The sequence below is a fragment of the Triticum dicoccoides genome, chromosome 5A (assembly GCF_002162155.2).
Source record: "Triticum dicoccoides isolate Atlit2015 ecotype Zavitan chromosome 5A, WEW_v2.0, whole genome shotgun sequence".
Lineage (NCBI taxonomy): Eukaryota > Viridiplantae > Streptophyta > Magnoliopsida > Poales > Poaceae > Triticum > Triticum dicoccoides.
This window is the reverse complement of record NC_041388.1, coordinates 667,570,658-667,584,722: the sequence shown is the minus strand read 5'-3', so window position 1 is coordinate 667,584,722 and position 14,065 is coordinate 667,570,658. Positions and strand designations below refer to the sequence as shown.

The window sequence follows — 14,065 nt, the reverse complement described above, 5'->3', positions numbered from 1 at the left end:
GAGTAACTTAGAATAGTAACATGCATATGTTACTAGTCTATATTACTACCTCCACAATGGGTAGTAGGCTGGTCATAGTGGAGAGTAACTTAGACTAGTGTCATACATATGACACTAGTCTATGTTACTACCTTCATAGTGCAAAATGTCATAGAAGTAGTATCATATATGATTGCATTTATTAACTTATAGACTCAATATTTTTGAAGAAGCGCTATGTGATGGTAACATAATATGTTACTCCAAACACCTCTCTCCTTATTAATATATGTATTGTGTCATGCATCACTGCATTTATTATGTTGTAGACTTATCTTTTCTTGATATGTGTGATGTTACTACATGCCTCTCTTTCTTCATTTATTACATGCCACATCATCTATTTTGCCTAAATAAGTGTGATGTTACCATCTATGTTACTCCCACTGTGGGTTGGAAAAGGTCTGGCGGAGCAAGCTAAGATTACAGTTAACCAACACTGACTCGGAGCAAGCTAGGATTACAGTTGACCAGCTTTATATTGAAATTAGTACAAAGTTGAATCATCTATTTTGGAACAGAGGGAATATGTTCAAGTGCCGTCTCAAGTTACCGGAAAGAAACGCGCACGCTTCCGACGAGACTGACGATTTCGTGTTTTGACACCTTTCTGAAAGTTAATCAAGATCTAACCCTAGTTTGTAAAAATGTCGGGATCTGACTTTTTTGCTACCGCCAGGATCCATGGCACTAGGGTGTAACAACCTACCGCCAGGGACCTTGACGGTAGGAAACGCCTTTACTGCCAAACAGGCTGGCGGTAGCCTGTATACCCCTACTATCAAGGTGCCCGGCGGTAGGTGCGAGTCCATACTTATAAAAAACTTCCGGTAGGGTGTGCAACTCTACTGTCAGGGACTTTGGCAGTAGGCTGTTATACCCTATCGTCACGGATCCTGACGGTAAGAAAAATGACAAATCTTGAAATTTTTGTAAGGCAGGGTCAAATCTCTGAAAATGGTTGAAATACGAAATTTAGCCGACTGACGAGCGAAACACGTTGCTGTCAGAGTACTTACTACGTCAGGAGATGAGTCACACGATTTGTTGTCATTTGCCGGGCACCAAGGCCTTGTCCTTCCCGATCGAGGACGCTGTGTCCTGTCCTATTGCTTCTCCTTTCATTTTTCACACAGTAATTAGTATCTTTTTTGTTGCTTCTGAGAGAGGCGCTGTCAATCTCAATACATGCACAGTAAAACAATTGTGTAGCACGCAGAGGCAGGCGTTGAAAACAGAAAGAGAAACGGCGTGCAGAAGATGGTGTGATGATCGAGCTTGGTAGATAATCACAATCTCGCAGCGGTGGTGGACGTGGCCGTGGGTGGGGTTCCTGTGCTGTCGGGGCGGGATGCTTCCCCGGCCGATGGACCTGCCGCCTGCCGCCATGTCATCCTCCACGCCGGCCACCGGGAGAAGAGAATAATCCCACGGAATATGGGGACTGGGGAGCATGCACCCACGCGACCGATGGACTGCACAGTGCCCTCGTACGTCTCGCCACTAGACAACGCGACGTGAGGTGAGCTTCATCGGTCCCTCCCTCCACTCCACGCCGGCCGGCCGGCCACGGGACTGGGACTGGGACTCGGAGGAGAATAATGCCACCGAATAATATCGGCGTCGGAGCGCACGCAGACGCAGCGCAGGTGGATCCTCGACGCCCCCAGCAAAACCCGGCCCAGCCCCACCCCGCTCACGGTGGCGGTGGCGGTGGCGGTGGCGGGCACGACGGCCGTTTCCAACTCCGGCAAGAAAAACAAAACAGAGCCGTGGGGTGAGGTGAGGTGAGGAGGAGTCCGGTAGTGAAAAGTGGGCGAGGCGCAACGGCCGGTGGAAAGCGAAACGAAACCCCGACGCCAACGTACCACCATAAATCAATCCCCAGCCCACCAACGCAGCGCACGCAGGCAGCCGACCGAGCCCCCACTCCACCCCAGAGCAGAGCCGCGAGCACACCAGCAAGCAGCAAGCCAGTTACGCTCGACACCGCGGCACTGCTCGGCTCGGCCCCCTTCTCGCTCGCGGGAGCACGCGGAGAGGCCATCGAAGATCGGCCGACCGCCGGCCGGCGAGCGATGTCGAGCCACGAGGCGTGCTGCGGGACCATGTTCTGGGTGTACCTGCTGTCCTGCGCGGGGCTGGTGATGTTCGCGGGGCTCATGTCGGGGCTCACCCTCGGCCTCATGTCGCTCAGCCTGGTGGACCTGGAGGTGCTGGCCAAGGCCGGCACCCCGCAGGACCGCCGCAACGCCGCCCGGATCCTCCCCGTCGTCACCAACCAGCACCTCCTCCTCTGCACGCTCCTCATCGGCAACTCCCTCGCCATGGAGGCGCTCCCCATCTTCCTCGACTCCCTCCTCCCCTCCTTCGGCGCCATCCTCATCTCCGTCACCCTCATCCTCGCCTTCGGTGAGGTGATCCATCCACCTCTTCCGATTTTACATTCCGATTCAGCAGCGCTCTGTTTTCCCCCCTTCTTCTTCTTCTTGTTCCTGAATCCTGACCTGGTGATTTGATGGTTCGATGGACCCTGCAGATCATGCCGCAGGCCATCTGCACGCGCTACGGCCTCAGCATGGGGGCCAAGGCAGCGCCCATCGTCCGGGTGCTCCTCGTCGTCTTCTTCCCGGTGGCATACCCCATCAGCAAGGTACTACGCCCAATTTCTTCCCCTGTCTCCTTGCAAGAATCCATCCGGGAGGAGCAACTGCCAATTCTGAGTGCGCGCAGTCGAAATTGGGCTCAGAGTTAAGGCATCCCAAGTGGGCGCCTGCCTGCAACTGCAAGTGGGATGTCGATCATGCTCCCTCATCATTAACTAATTTGCCATGCTCATCTAGTCATCAGAACTACCCACACAGGTCAACATGTCCTGTTTATATGAATTGTTTTGTACTCCTACCTACTAGTGACTTGTTGTCGCACTGATTAAAATCTCCGCGCAACGAGCAAGTAATCGGTGGCCGAGAAATAAGGTCCGTATCTCGCTAATGCCAAACTAAATGAACAGAAAATGCACTCCTCTACATGTGCATATGATTGAGTTCTGCTGACTCAGGTTCAGTATGAAAGCATCTTCAGTTTTGAAGAACAGTTTTTTTCTTTAAGAACAGTTACTTGGCAGTTTTACCATTTCCCTGCTAAGTGTTTCTTATATGAATCGGTTATTCTTAAGGACCGTATTTTGATAAAAGAAATGTGAGTTTATTACTACTGACGAACGATCTGTGATCAATCATGTACGTTGATTTTTATAGCACACGCTTAGCCAGGGTAGTTGCATATAGCTTTCATGCCATTTCAGTGTTCTTCCAATGCAAATGATGGGCACTTCTATGTGTGTCCGAAAAGAGAAGAACAAAATGTGTTCCCCCCCTCTTTTTCGTCGATTCTGTATCTTGCTTCATTTATGTTTTGTTTTTCAGCTGTTGGACTGGCTATTGGGAAAGGGCCATGTTGCACTTATGAGGAGAGCTGAGCTAAAGACATTGGTTGATATGCACGGCGATGCGGTCAGTTCTATTTTTATTCACTCTTTCGTTTATGATAAGTAGATGCCATCTTCACTTCTTCAGTCCAACATTTATTACTCTGTTCCAATTTCTCAACTAGTATTATAAGTTGCATACATACTTGTCCTGCAATAAACATGAGCCTTGTATGCATTTTCATTTAAAACAGTTTAAAACTGCAAAGCCAATCAGCACAACAAACAGATGTTGGTATAACAGCGAAGAACAAAATAAAAAAAAATCCCCGTCCAAGTGCCCATTATGAGTTGTATATATTCAAAGCACAATTTGCATTCATGGTAACTTAATTTCTCTGTACAGCCTTACAGGAATTAATTTACTTTATTTGATTAGTATTTTTGTCTATATTACTTGAAGCCCTGGAAAGTTAGCTCAGGATGATATACTTTGGTTCATTAGATTCTAGATGGCCATGTCATTATACAGCACTATAACCCTTTGTTAGAAACATTGTGACTGCATTTCTATATGTCCCCAATCTCCTCATGGTTCGATATTTAATTATTCTTGAAAGCTAAAGTACTAGGGAGTAGGGACTAAAGTAACTAACTAACTATTGTTGCTCTCCTTAGACAAAGATACAAACTACTACTAAACTATTGTTTTTCTCACTTTGTTCGTAGGCTGGAAAAGGTGGAGAGCTGACTCATGATGAAACTACTATCATTGCAGGAGCATTGGAGATGACTCAAAAGACTGCAAAAGATGCCATGACTCCCATATCTGAAACCTTCTCACTTGACATAAATGCCAAGCTGGATGTGTATGAATCTTCCAATTTATTGTGTGTTTTTATCGAATATATGGTACTGATGCTATTATTTGTCTCTTGATAGGCATACGGTGGGTATGATAATGACCAAAGGGCACAGCCGTATTCCTATATACTCTGGAAGACCAAGCAATATCATCGGTCTTATATTGGTGAGCTCAGGTTTTCATGAATTAATTGCATTGATTGAGAAATCCTATTTCGTTAATTAGGTTTATTCCGCTACGGACTCCATGTTATGAACTCTTAGCGGCATCTTACAAATGGCGAATAATTTTGGACTTGCAGTTTCCAGAGCGGTGTCTTAACAACATTTTGTACCATTCCTCACAATAATTACTGTGAAATCTTAAGATGATTGCGCAACCAGATATCTGAACCTGCTAATCTTTGTTTGGTTTAATACATCAATCTTTTGATCAAAGAACTGTGGTGAAAACTGAAAATCTCCACTATAAATTCATCACTGCTTTTCGAGTTGTCATTTTCAGAAGAAAAAGAAAAAAAGGTTACAGGGGTGGGTGGGGGGCTATGTCGCGTCAGGGACACCTTTTTTCCAAAAAAAAATCTTATTTTCATTTCTGTACAGAACTTCTCCTCTGAATATATGAAAGCAGCACTTCTGTTATTCGTAAAAAAATGTCCTTTTAGAAACTGACTTTTTTGCAAACACCAGCCTGTGAGTAGCACATGGCCATTAAAAAAAGATGAAACTCATGGGCACTAGCACCCATGGTTTATTGATATAGGAGAAAGCATCCCTTGTGAGAAACCAGAAATTCGTCCCCGACATGGCTCGAACCCTGGTTGCTGGAGACGCCATTGCGCTCCCTTGCCACTAGGCTACAGCCTAGTTGGCCATTGAAAGTTTGTTTTTCAATTATTGTGGAGCTTTCATGATCATGTACAGAGTTGTGTAATGAAGTATAAAGAGTGTAGAAACATGACACCATCCTGAACACCAATCAAGCCTAGCTTTTCCACTTTGAGTGATGTATTATTTTGATCTGCTAAAAAGTCTCTCATTTTAGGTAAAAAACTTGCTTACTTGCCGACCTGAGGATGAGGTGCCCACTAGACATGTTACTATCAGAAAAATTCCAAGGTATCATCTTTTATGACCTTGTTAAATTTGTCTGGTGAACAAATATGATTCTGCCATGCATGTATCGTATGGACTTAGGCGTTTTGGTTGATAATCTATCAGCACCAACACTGAAGCATGTTCAGGAATGCTCTGTATTATGCTGCACATGTACTAATTTAAGATTGTTTTCCTTGCCATAAAAAGTACCTAATTGCATTCCCAGTTTTTTTGTGTGGTTTAAAATTGATTATATTTAATGGCTAGTAGTTCTAAGTTCTAGAAAAAACGGTAGAACAGATGATACAGATTTTGAAGGGGTCAATGTCCTGAGCTAAAGCAGAGTGACCCCTTTGGGTAGCGACAAATTACATCAGATTTGAGCAATTTTAATTTTGGAGAGCATACAAGCACTATTTTGCCCCTAAAAAATCCACGCTGTTCGTTGAGGTTAAATTATGTACTCCCTCCGTCCGGAAATACTTGTCATCAAAATGGATAAACGGAGATGTATCTAGACGTATTTTAGTTCTAGATACATCCTCTTTTATCCATTTTGATGACAAGTATTTTCGGACGGAGGGAGTATATGTTATCGAATCAGTGTGCATTATTTGTCTTGTATTCTCATTCATAGTTTTGCTGTGTTTTCTGTACATCAGGGTGGCTGATGATCTTCCTCTCTATGACATTCTAAATGAGTTTCAGAAAGGTCACAGCCACATGGCTGTGGTTGTTAAACGCACTAAAGAAGGAGCATCTGTTGAAAAGAATAACAGTTTTACAGCAGATTATAAAATGACCAATGGACATGCTCATGCTGATGGTACATGTTTCATTCACCTAGTTTCATTATTTGATTATCCTTGTCAACTACTCCCTCTGTTCCTAAAATACTCCCTCCGTCCCAAAATAAGTGACTCATTGAGTCACTTATTTTGGGACGGAGGGAGTATAAGACGTCATTTTGGTAGTTCAATTGAACTACCAAAACGTCTTATATTTAAGAACGGAGGGAGTACATGTCTTTCAAGTAAATGTGTATTATCTTCCTTGGCTGATAAGTTGTGTGTACTCTTAGGTCTGGGTCTGTCACCCTCACATGTCAACACTCCCGGAAGTCGTCGAAATAACAATGACAAATACAGTAAGAAAATTGAAAGAAAACGGGACAACATTCTTGATTTTAACACCGATCCACTTCCTCATTATTCAATGGATGAGGAAGCGGTGGGAATAATTACAATGGAAGATGTCATGGAGCAGCTGCTGCAGGTTTGACTTATTTTTGTTAGAGCCTCTCCTTAGTTGCGAAATTATTTGGGGTACATTGTTGCGTGATCATATTTTCAAAACTTAATGATGCCTTTTGGATTTATAGCCTAATTTCATCATAAAGTGGCAAGTTTTACCCATGCCATGTGAGAACGGCTTGCTTATATTGCTTTATTGTATTTCTTATTCTTGACAACATTTTGGTCATCCTCACGAATCTCAAAGCCACAAGTCGTCCTCAACATTAGTTCACGAAAATACAATTGTAGTACTAATTAAGGTGTCATCCGACCGTTAATAAAGCCTAGGCATTGTCCACAGGTTTACAGGGTTATATTGTTTGGCATTTTCTCACATTGCTAACTGACTTAAATTTCTCCCCTCACAGGAAGATATCTTGGATGAGACAGATGAGTATGTTGATGTGCATAACAAGTAAGTGGCTCAGTGCTGGTACTTTGCATGTTTTATTTATTTATTTTTGGCGGGGAAGGTGCTTTGCATGTTTAATTGGTATAGAGGTGTAACTTTCCTTCGTTTCGCAGGATCAAAATAAACATGTTACCGCCAGGCAAATCATTGTCGCCTCTTATATCTCCTAGTGGTGGACCTCTGTCTCAAGGACTAAGAAAGACCCCTATGGCTTCTCCGCTGTCGCCATACCATAATGGCGGCTCCATCTTACGTTCCCCTGCTGCAAACCATGCTCGATCCCCTGGGACTTTACCGACAGCCTTTTCTCCTGGGAGGTCACCGGCATCTCAAACCCCCGTGCGCAGTTCGCCGACTTCAAGTTGGGTGGGTAGTAGCAGTTTTGTATACCAAGTGATGGTTATTCATGATTTTTGTACATGCTTTGTTTTCTTAAGAAAATCCCTTGAAGTTGTAACAACAATCTTTTTCACCTCATCCTACATGCCATGGTCATTGTTCTGGTTCTTCCTTTTACAGGTCTCGAGGAATTCGTACCGAAATCCGTAGAAATGGTGGTGAGAGCTAATGCCAAAGAGCTCCAGGGGCAACAATCCCAGTTGAGATCACTCCCAAGATCAAATGAAGGCATTGAAGAGTGTAGGGGTCAAAGAATGAAGACCCCACAGCTCTCTGCTTTGTTGCTGGTCCTTGTTTATTTATGACTTTCTTGTACATATATATGTGTCCCTTAGCATCTGAACCTGAGTATGGATGAGCTCTCACCACCTACTGTAGACGCCCTTTTTGCCAAACTTGTAGCAACCATTGCAAAAGAAGAAAACTGCAGAGAGAAACGACGTAAAAGAAACGCATTCTGTATGTATCGCGCATCTGCGCATCTGTGCTGGTATTCTTGTTTGTCAGCCGCCATTGTACTCACTCAAACTCAAGTAAAGCAGCTGTTGGTGCTAGTACTGCTGGTGGCTGTCCCCATTTATGTAAGAACTGTACAAGCTTATGTTTCTAATGAGTTTCACTGGCAATACGCATTTTTCTTTTCGAAAAGGGGATAGCCCGGCCACTGCATCATACGATGCACACAACCATTTTATTAAGCAAAAGTAAGTCCAAGTCACCGAGTACCAAAAGGTTTATAGCAAAACACGCCCAAGTCGGTCCAAAATAAGATTACATAGCTCATATAAGATTACGTAGCTCATCCACATGATCTGCTGCTCTGTCTAAACGTCCCAGATGGTTCAGCTGAACGGTTACCCTGTCAGCATCAACGGGATGCGACTGGTCAGAATGAATTACTCCCATCCGTTTCCAGGTCCGATGCTAACCCGTCTGCTATGAGTGAGTATTGATTGTGTGTATGTTAGTTATGGTCAAGGTAACGGGCGAATGAGGCAGCAGCAGCCAGCGACTGGGCAACTACGTACGTAGGTGCGTGTTTAAAGCGTCAAGTGCTTGTTTGATACGAGAAAAACATCTAAAACTCCAGAGAGAAGGGAGAAGGGAGTGTATTTCTCTCAGACGCCGGGAAAAGAAAACTGAGTATGCGGGCGTGCCAGTGTACCGTAGTACACAAAGAAAAAGAGATACGGGAACATGTATTTCATTAATCTCATTGGAGAAATAAAATTACAATATCCCATAAAAAAAAGGTGCGCTCCGTGGCCTACTAGCATGCCAAGCTGGCTGTGGCGATTGTGTGATCTTCTGGTTCCCGGGGCCTCGGAAGGCTCCCGGTTAATTACTCCCGCGGGTTGCTCCGCGGGATACCTCCGATTGACCTGTGTGGTCGTTTTCGTCGTCTTCGCTTCGCGTTCTCCATGCATGATGATGGCGATGTGTGTGTGTGGGCGGCGGCAGAGCCGGTGTCCTCGTCGGTACACGCGCGGCAAGTAGCATGGCCTTTGCGGTGGCCGCGCTTGCCCTCGCCGTCGTGCCTCGTCGGTCTTGACGGCGTTGGAGGAGTTGTTGTTGGGGTAGCATGGATCGCGCTCGGCTCAGACTTCTCGACGACCAGTAGCTTCTCAGGGTGTGCAATGGGCTACGCCTTGCGGGAGTAATTGTCGTGGAGACCATCATCGGTGATGACCGTCGCATTGCTCGCGTCAGCGTGGCCTGAGTGGTCGACACCTCGTCCCGGCCAGACGCTGAGTCCACGGCAGTCGGCTTAGTTAAGGCATCGTCTCACGAGATCGTAGAGGAGCGGTGTCGTTGTTGAAGTCGCGTCGCCCTGCAGCCGCGCCTTGTCCTCGGGCGGTGCCAACCTGCTCGGCTCCGGCCTATGAATGAGCGTGACGCGTGTAGCAGCGGCACCGTGGCAAGGCACCATCTTCACAAGCAGGATACAGGCGCCGTTGTAAGGTGTCATCTTCACGATGTGGCGTCACTTGCAAGGACTCTTCCTTGAGCGTGCGGCGCCACGAATGTACGACGCTGTGACGAGCTCCACCTCTTCTTTTTGAATGATGTAAGACGCGCTGAAGCGAATGACGACCAGCGGTGAGCATGCCACCTCGCCATTGGCTACGTGCATGGCCCATGCATGTGCAAAGGCCACTTACGTAGTGCACTGCCACACATTCAGACGTACTTAATGTTCAGCTCCATTCTTCTATAGCATTTGATGTAGACGAAATCCTCCGGCTGGAAATGGACGGCATGTGCGGCGACATCCCGAGTACCACGTCCATTGCTTCATGCGGTGGTGAGCCAAACGGCCATCTTCACGCCTTAGACGCACACGAGTATGTATCAGGAGCATGCCTTCTTGTTCTTGTGTAGACCACTTCATGATGTTTGGCTGGACTAACGTGACACCATCACCAAGGCACCATCGAGTCCGGGCGAGATGAAGGATAGGCACTACCCCGATGCCAAATGGGATCTCGTTTCCCTTGAAGGAGACGCGAGCAGCACCGTCATGCCACGTGAAGGAGTCGGTGATGTTGACATGGTCCGCGGCTTCGTCCTTCATGGTACCGGCTCGTCGAGGTGGGCGAAGGGTGTGACGGGTGATTTGAACGCCGGGAGGCATCGTGGCGAGCACCATGTCGTGGTCCTCGGCGTGATGAAATGGAGGTGAGCAGTGTGATGGCGAGTTCTGCGTCGTCGACTTCTACGGCACCATCTTGATGAAGTGAACGAATGGCCCGACGGCGAACTCCAGATCACCGTCTTCAGCGGCGTCCCTCCAGCGCGACGAAGCGGACGACGGGCTCCATAGAGCGGTGAGGTTGACCTACGTGTCATCGACCTCCAAGGCACCAGCTTGACGATATTGACGGTGGGCGGCGCCGTGGCGTGCCCTGTGTCATTGTGTTCCGCGGCACCATGTGACGAAGTGGGCGCGAGGAGTGGGGGTGGTCTCCGTGGCATCGGCCTCCATGGCGCCGGCTTGGCGACATCGAACGGTGGGCGGCATCGTGGCATGCTCCGTGTCGTTGTCCTTCCGCGGCGCCTCGTGGCGAAGTGGGCGTGAGTGGTGATGGTGACTTGTGTGCCGTTGGCCTCCATAGAGTTAGCTTGGTGAAGAATCCGGTGGGGAGCACCACGGTTGGCTAAACGGCATCATCGTCTAGCGGCGATGAGTGGAGGGCGGCCATCGTGGCGTTGACCTTCGGGACATCGACCTCGATGGCGTCAGCATCCATAGCGCGGGCTTGGTGAAGACGAGCTCCCGCGACGCGTCGTCCTCATCGTGCGGTGATGAGTGGGGTGGCCACCGTGGCGTCAATCTCCGGGGCATCGACCTGGCGACCTCGACGGTGGGCGGCGTCGTGGCGTGCTCCGTGTCGTCCTGGCCGAACCGTCGTGACGAGACGAACCGCAGGTGGTGATGACGACCTCCTCGTCGTTCTTTGTGGCGCTGGCTTGGTGAAGACCATCTCCGGCAACGTCGACTTCATCTTCCGGTCCGGCGGCTCCATCTCCGACGGGGGTCCGATCATGCGAACATTGCTTTTGGCAACGCTCCTGACCTGTGTGCGTGCATGCTATATGCAAAGAAGGAACAAGGAAAGGGGTGGGTTAGATCAAAGTTTTACCCTCGGGGAAGGTGAGCTTCTCGTCCATGTCACAGCCGCCGAGCTCCCTGTACGCCGGCCTCCTCTCTCCGTGTACGCCGGCTCGGGTGCCTGCGTTCTTCCTCCTGCCGGGTAGATGCGAGCCGGTGCGTGAGGGAGTTCCTCTGCAGGCTTGCGTGATGAATGAATGGAGTGCTGCGTGGTGAATGAACGGGTGCTTGAGGTGTTGTGCGATGGATGCGTGCTGAAGGTGTTATGCGATTGCCTTCAGAATGGGTGTGTACGTGAGTACCCTCTGCGTAGCTAGGTGTGTGTATTTATAGACAGGAGATGGGCGACCCGGCGGATGGAGACGGGCCAAACGTCCCGATTTTCTTGGACTAGATATGGATGCAATCTCCCCGAATCTTATCATCTCGCTGATGTTTATCTTTCTTCTTCTTGACGCGTACGCCTGCACACAGAAAATGAAAACCGTCTCATGCGTACCTAGCTACCTGACTGACGGTGGGCCTGATTCCTTCGATCGCCACCTTCATGCTTATCTCCGGTGTTTGCTAGTTGAAATAATCACAAGTATTCAAGTCAGGGCCGGCCCTGTGGGGGGGCAGGGGGGGCGGCCGCCCCGGGCCCCCAAAATCTAGGGGGCCCCCGAGGTATGTATGCAGGCCTATGGCCCATAGTACTGCAGTCTGACGAACGGGAGTATATGAGAGACTAGCAAGCCAGGAGACTAGCAAGCCAATCGCCTGATCCCAGCGGCCAGCGATCGAGTCGTTTGTTCTCAGGAAAGGTAGCGAGAGATCCTCAGGAAAAAAGGAAAGATAGCGAGCAATCAGCGGCTGGACGGTTTCCTTCCTGTTACGTTCGACTATTCCATCACGAAGAACCCGGCAACGATTCCCACGTCCCAGCCCTAGTTGCTAGCGGCCGACGCCGTGCACGCACGCACACACAGATGCACTCCCACCACCTCGACGTCACCTGGTAATCTCCTTCCTAATCTGGTTATGGTCGCCGCCTGTTTCAATTCTGAGGCCCCCATCTTCACGCTCCTTTGGCCTTTGCACCTTTGCTCAATTGCGCTCCTCTCCTCTTCGTCATCTGCAGACTTTAGATTGTCTTAAAAAAAAAATCTGCAGACTTTAGAAACGTACAGACTACAGAAGTTCGACCATCAGGATTCTGGACATCAGGTTTGAGGTATATTATTCATACAACAAATTCTTTTGTTCATGGCTGGCACCATTCAACGATTGATACATTTTTTTTTTCAGCATTGTGTTTGTTCTCATGCCGCCCAACAGGAGGAAATATCCATTAGGCAGCGACAAAAGGAAAAAAAGAAGTTAGTGAATAAACTGATACACTCACAGCGCGGAGGTATTCACAAATTTCTCATGCCAAGTAATATTGATGCGTCCACTACTTCGCCAAACCCAGATGATGCGTTGGCGATTGTTGCCATAGTGAAAGAGCAACAAACTAATGAAAAATTGGACTCTCTGATCAGCAAGAAGAAAATATCAACTCCAACATCGGCAATAACAATGTAAGTGGCTCCAAGAATGTAGGTAACTGGTCGGATGCCACTGAGTTAAGGTCAGTTTTGTCTGAGTTATGTCATGCTTCTGACACTGATCCTAAACAAAAAAAGTGATGGAAAAAATTTATTTGACTCACTTGGTCGCTTTGAGTTTCTAGTTGGTACGATTATCTGACATGATATTCTATTTGCTGTAAATAATGTTAGCAAGATGTTGCAATCATCAACCATGTGCATTGACTCCGCTTTGAAGCAAATAAAAGGTATAACACAAGATAGGTTAAATGGTTTGGCTACATTATGCATCGAGAAGAAATTATTGGATGAGATTGACATCGACCCCATCATAAGTGACTTTGCGCCAAGGAATGTTAGAAGAAAATCTTAAGGTAATATGTATAAATTATTTGATACGCATACTGATTTTGGATCCATTCAGTTGTTACTGATAATAATTTATATATACATTTTTTACACAAAAGTATATTACAATGACTTGTATATTAAGGGCCCTCAATTTTTAGTTCGCCCCGGGCCCCCGAAATCTCAGGACCGGCCCTGATTCAAGTACGTGTACGCGCGCTTGCCGGCCGGTATATACGGCACTTAAAGAAATACGCATACTGTATGTAATCTTGTGGGCGCGCCGTAGATATGGACTCAGCCTTCTGATTGTAACCTGCATGTGTGTATAAGTCTATGCCACGGAGCATCAAGTGCAAGTATACATTGGTTAGTACGTGAGCAAACTCAAAATGCATGCACGTACCATTGCATCGAGAATTGCCTAATGCGTGTGTGTACGTATACACTCAATATAAAACATAGATGTGCATAACTTGCAATTAAAAAAAGAAAGAAAAAAATACATTTATACTTATATCTTCTGAAAATAGTAATCACAAAAATACGTCGAACAGTGCTGACCGGTGTTAGTTTAATTTGGTGATGATAGATGGACTGATCCAGCTAGCACGGTGGTGAGACTAACATGAGAGAAAAATGCACCGTCGCCGTTGAACTGAATAACCGCCGGGCACTGGATAGTGATGGTGGAAGCACGTCACAATTTCCCGGCGTGAGACATGCAAATTCCGCATGGTGGTACTAAGGCTCGATTGCTTCATGAGTTGGAAACACAACTCATGGAGGCGTTTTCTACCACGCATGCCAATCTTTCTAGAACATCTGGTACCTTGTTGATCCGGGGCTCTGAACTGTTGGTCCAGTGGTAGACTCCTGCTGGGGCGGGCCCACGTTGCGTCCCTGGAATGTACCGTTCGAGTATTATATTTTAAAGGGTGCGGGAGGCGGCTCGGATAGGGCGGGGTGGAAGGTGACGGTGGAGGTGACGCTAAG

The 14,065-nt window shown here is 47.4% G+C and overlaps 1 protein-coding gene across 2 annotated transcripts; it reads left to right on the top strand.

Moving 5' to 3' along the window:
- Positions 1-1,745: 1,745 nt before the first annotated feature.
- Positions 1,746-8,144, top strand: LOC119303944 (DUF21 domain-containing protein At5g52790-like). 2 transcript variants are annotated; one of them, XM_037581104.1, is made up of 11 exons: positions 1,753-2,456; positions 2,579-2,692; positions 3,468-3,554; positions 4,199-4,338; positions 4,412-4,499; positions 5,379-5,452; positions 6,094-6,257; positions 6,513-6,706; positions 7,095-7,141; positions 7,252-7,504; positions 7,658-8,144. In XM_037581104.1, exons 1-11 carry the CDS (start codon positions 2,118-2,120, stop codon positions 7,685-7,687), a joined length of 1,530 nt encoding a protein of 509 aa, XP_037437001.1. In that variant the 5' UTR covers positions 1,753-2,117; the 3' UTR covers positions 7,688-8,144. The 2 variants fall into 2 exon arrangements, with proteins under 2 accessions (XP_037437002.1, XP_037437001.1); XM_037581105.1 differs by lacking the exons at positions 7,095-7,141; positions 7,252-7,504; positions 7,658-8,144 and having other exon boundaries at positions 1,746-2,456; positions 6,140-6,257; positions 6,513-6,650.
- Positions 8,145-14,065: the final 5,921 nt, after the last annotated feature.